Consider the following 728-nt stretch of genomic DNA (forward strand, 5'->3'; position numbering starts at 1 on the left):
CAGGAAACAGGAACGAGAGAAACAGGAAGTTGGTATCATCATCAGCGGCCTAGTTGGGCAGAGGCACCAGGACGTCGACGTAGTTGACGGGGAAGAAGCCGGTGTTGCCGCTGACGGCGCCCTCCAGCCAGTTGTCGTCGATCTTGTTGGTCAGCGTGATGAGGTCGCCCTCCTTGAAGCCCAGCTCGCCCTCGTTCTCCGGCTCGAAGTCGTACAGCGCTCGACAGCAGGGCTGCTCCAGGGTGGCCGCTGAGGAAGGAAGGAGAGAGAGAGAGAGAGAGAGAGAGAGAGAGAGAGAGAGAGAGAGAGAGAGAGAGAGAGAGAGAGAGCATGTTTCATTTTTCAGTGGCTCAAAATGGTATAGCAAGAGATGAAGGGAGAGGAAGGGAAAGGGGGAGTGATAGAGAGAGATATGGGGGGGGTGGATGAAATGTTGTTAAGCATGGCAAAGAAATAAACCATGTGTTGCATCAAGAAATGGAGCGAGAAGCAGAGAGAGAGAGAGAGAGAGAGAGAGAGAGAGAGAGAGAGAGAGAGAGAGAGAGAGAGAGAGAGAGAGAGAGAGAGAGAGAGAAAGCGAGGGAAAAATTAGATGGAGAGATGTTGGAGAATGGAAGATTGAAAGCAAAATACAGATAGAAGATACAAGGGAAAAATAGAGAGAGAGAAAGTCATAGAGGAAGAGATGGAGGGATGAGGGAGAAAGAAAAAAAGCAAGAGAGAGAGAG

At 50.3% G+C, this 728-nt stretch overlaps 1 protein-coding gene across 1 annotated transcript in view; it reads right to left on the reverse strand.

The window, feature by feature from the left end:
- Window positions 1–49: 49 nt before the first annotated feature.
- The window catches only part of LOC134437133 (endophilin-A1-like), a 46,222-nt gene continuing 45,543 nt past the window's right edge, over window positions 50–728 (reverse strand). The window contains exon 9 of the mRNA XM_063186594.1: window positions 50–249. Within this exon, the coding sequence (XP_063042664.1) occupies window positions 50–249 (200 nt within the window). The remainder of the gene's footprint in view (window positions 250–728) is intronic.

This window comes from Engraulis encrasicolus, chromosome 21 (assembly GCF_034702125.1).
Source record: "Engraulis encrasicolus isolate BLACKSEA-1 chromosome 21, IST_EnEncr_1.0, whole genome shotgun sequence".
NCBI classification, from domain to species: Eukaryota; Metazoa; Chordata; class Actinopteri; order Clupeiformes; family Engraulidae; genus Engraulis; species Engraulis encrasicolus.